We start from the raw sequence: 3,927 nt of genomic DNA, 5'->3' as shown, positions 1-3,927 counted from the left end.
CGGGGTAAACTCCAACACATGGCGGCTAAGCTGGGGAGCTATGAGCAAGCCCACACCAGCCCGCGGCCTCTCACCACGGGCAACTCCAGAGTAGTAGAGAGTCCAGCCTCTCTCGAGGAGTAAAGTTCCAGAGCCCAAGCTGTGCGTGGAGGTGAGCCCGACTATATCTAGCCGGTACCTCTCGACCTCCTCCACAAGCTTGGGCTTCTTCCCCGCCAGCGAGGTGACATTCCATGTCCCCAGAGCTAGTCTCTGTGTCCAGAGATCGGGTTGTCAGGGCCCCTGCCTTTGGCTGCTGCCCAATCCACAGTGCACCGGCCCCTTACGGATCCTCCTGCAGGTGGTGGGCCCACGGGGGGGCCGTCCCCACGTCGCTCGTTCGGGCTAAGCCCGGCCGGGCCCCGTGAGGGGAGGCCCGGCCACTAGGCGCTCGCATTCGAGTAGATTCATCCTCAATCAAATTAAGGATCAAGTTGCACTTTACATGCACATCATACACTCACAGGACACTTTATTAGGTACACCTATACAGTTGTATGCACCTCGATGCAACACTTCCACTTTAACATCAGTGTTTATGAATCTCAAAATGTTTCAGTTTTTGGTGAAATGGTCATAAATGTATCAATTCAATTCTATGTTTATTATTGAGGTCATAGCTAAAGGTGGTGTTGTACTGGACTACATTGTATTCAGAGGTGTTCCTAATTTTCTGACATATTCATGTATGTAGCTGGGCAGAAAACAAATATAAAGTCACCTCTAAACCTATCATCAAACACTTCCTGAATAATCTTTTTGACCAACCAATTGACCAGTCGACTAACTGACTAACCATTATAAATCTAGACAGTACTTTTGTTTTCAAATGTTTTAATGTTGATAATAATTTGTTGCTAATGTTCACAATTATTAAACAAAAGTCAGAACTAAACCCTAAGATTACAGTCACAACTCAACATACACATATAAAAAAGTAAAGTAAAACTATATTTACATTTTTTTTGTATTCCCAACAAATAATAAAAACTGGAAAAAAAATTCCTGACGATGGCTTTCAGAATTTATGTAAGAAAGTGCTAATATGGAACACTGGTATTGGTATTGGTCAGACTTTAATTACATATAATTTAATCATGTAGCTCCTGATTAACTGTAAGTAATACTCTTTGTGACGCTTCATTATATTTTTATATTATAGCAGGCAAACAAGGGATTGATTGTGACCATTTCATGTCAGTCAGTAGAGCTACTGATGTTCAGGACAGACTCAAGAGCACATTTAAACATCAGTGCATGTTACGTGCTCTAAGTAAGTCCATATAAAGTATTATTTGGTATCAGTATTGAAATTTAGGTATTATATTTAAATATGTGTCAAAGACTAACCTCAGGCTTGTATTGTTACACCTGTAGGATTAAAAGACAGGAGAGATCTTACAGTGGTAATGTAGGTTTTCTACAAACTCATACACACACATTGCTCACACTTGGACACTGCAGCATCAGTGACTCACCAGGAATATCCTCTCCAGCTGGTCCTGGATGTCCTTCATCCCAGGAAAGGCAGCCACTCCTTGGATCATCTCAATGAAAATGCAGCCCACTCCCCTTAAAGACACAACAACACATGATAAATCCCCCATTCAATGCTGGCTCAACTAAAAAAAAAAAAAAAAGAAAAAAAAAAAAAAAGAAACATAATGACCAAAGTATTACTTAAAGTTCATATAATTTAGATTTCCTGCAGAAAAATTCACAGTGCCATGATTACACTCACTGAAAAAGACAAGTTGGTTTGTTCTTTTTATACAGTACATCTAATAGCCTCAGCAAAGCTCAGATGAAAAGTAGTTTGGTGATTATTCTTAATTATTCATTATTCTTTCTATTATTTTTATCCTAAAGGCTGTTTGACTATAAATGTACATGAAATCGGTAAATTTTTCACTTTAACCTGTGAGAGACTGTTACATTGAGAAATATGGAGTCCAGTAGAGGAAGAGAATGAAGAAGATGTCTGTGTGTGTGTCCATGCGTTAACTGTTGTCAGAGCTCAAATGGCTGTTGTTTCCTGACAGATTCACTTTCTGGCTCAGTGCACACTGCAGCTTGGAGCAGACATCCGAGCAATGGAAGGAAAGAGAGGAGGGAGGAGAGTGAGAGAGGGCAAGCAAAGGGGCAAGTGAGAGAGAGAAATGGGCTGCCAGAAATTCATCCCTCACAATTCCTACATTCTTTCCATTTCAACATTCCTGAAGTCTGCTGTGAATCAAAATACTTCATCCATTTCCTCGACACAGCTTTACCCTAAGCATCCATTGTCTCTATTGGAGCCTACAGGCTCTGTTAGCTGAGATATGCAAGTCAGAATAGATGCAGGTCATCTTCAAATCAATACCATGTTTCTTAGTTCTATCAATTCATTGCCATTCCAGTCATACAGTTTATCCCTGATAATGGAAAATGACGTTACTCCCTGACACCAGTGACACTGTAACAAAAAAGACCGTATAACTTTACTAAAGTGGAATTTAAATCTTCACAAAATGTTGGCTATTTGGAGGCTCTGGAAAAAAGCTATACACAAAACAATGACATATTATCAGTTTTAAAGTTGCTATTGAACCTGTTAGCAAGCAGTGGACAATGAACATTTGGGGTGGTGTTTATGTCCAGCTGATTAATGTAAGTCAAGAAAACAATGTACTGAAAGAGCTGCTAACCTCTTGAACTACTGAGTTTATAGGTACCACAATAGGCTAATTGCAGTTCCATCTGATGCAAAAGTTCAAATAAAATGCAAAACAATTAGAAAATATTACTATTTGAAGGCACTGACCACTTCAGCTTCAGTGCACCTTCACACTGACTCTACGGGTCCCTGAACTCTACTGGAGGGATGAACGCCACTCTTAGATATTCCCTCACTTGGTGTTTTGATGATGATGGTGGAGATGCTGTTTATAACACAGCACTCCAAAATCTCCCACAGGTGTTCATCTGGGTTGAGATCTGGTGACTGTGAAGGTGATGGCATGAGATTCACATCAGTTTCATACTCATCGCACCATTCAGTGACCCCTCAAGCCCCATCCGCTTGTTAAGTGGTGATGTAACATTCTGTTTCTGGATCCAAACTTGTTCAGGTCCAAGTTTGTTCTCCTCCTGTCCATATGTCCCAGTGTTAGATCAAAAACTTAATTAATAAAATAAGATAAAAAACTTGACGTTGTCAAACCTCATGGGGATCAAGCAATCAGGGCAATCTTACTCCACGTTTGCTCTCTATTAAATTTAAGGATTCGGCATACAATGTCAGTTCAGTTTAAAAAAAAAGGCAGGAAAAGAGGGGGTGCATTTGAAAAATCAGCATTTGTGAAGATAATATTTAGCCCAAAATCAATAAATTATATAAAAATTGTTCATTTTTATCATCCAAAGAAAAACCAAAGTTCACAGCCTTACAAGAAATATCTGAACACAATCTTGTCAGTGTGCAAGCCAGCCATAAACATTTCCCAGAGGTTAATCACATAAATACAGTCAAAGAATAAATATTCAGTTGTTTCTATGACATTTTTGCTAACAAACGTTACAATGTATATTAAAGCGTCTATGTTCATTGGAGGGGTAAATTTTTTTTAGGAGTTTGAAATGCTTTAGCTGATACTGATTTGATTTGATTTATTCTTTCAAGCATGTAAAGACAGTTGATATGTCAACACACATAATTTTACACATATCCAACAAATGCTAATCCAATTTCAATTTGCTTATACCTAGTACATGCTTGAATGGAGTAGGAAGAAGTCAGACTTATCCAGTCCTACCCCATGACATCATCTTACCATCATTGGTTTGCAAGCAGTATCTCTACATAAATAATTCTCTTCCACACCACACAAGTAATATACTAAAAAAATT

At 39.1% G+C, this 3,927-nt stretch overlaps 1 protein-coding gene across 7 annotated transcripts in view; it reads right to left on the bottom strand.

Annotated features, from left to right (window-relative positions):
- cdk14 (cyclin dependent kinase 14) overlaps positions 1-3,927 on the bottom strand; it is a 330,986-nt gene that overhangs the window by 149,920 nt on the left and 177,139 nt on the right. For all 7 annotated transcript variants that reach the window (XM_020622246.1, XM_020622244.1, XM_020622243.1 and 4 more), the window contains one exon: positions 1,518-1,611. In XM_020622246.1, the coding sequence (XP_020477902.1) occupies positions 1,518-1,611 (94 nt within the window). The remainder of the gene's footprint in view (positions 1-1,517; positions 1,612-3,927) is intronic.

Source organism: Monopterus albus, unplaced genomic scaffold (genome assembly GCF_001952655.1).
Source record: "Monopterus albus unplaced genomic scaffold, M_albus_1.0 scaffold276.1, whole genome shotgun sequence".
Classification (NCBI taxonomy): domain Eukaryota; kingdom Metazoa; phylum Chordata; class Actinopteri; order Synbranchiformes; family Synbranchidae; genus Monopterus; species Monopterus albus.
Note: the sequence above shows the minus strand (reverse complement) of the source record. Positions and strands in the feature narration are given on the sequence as shown.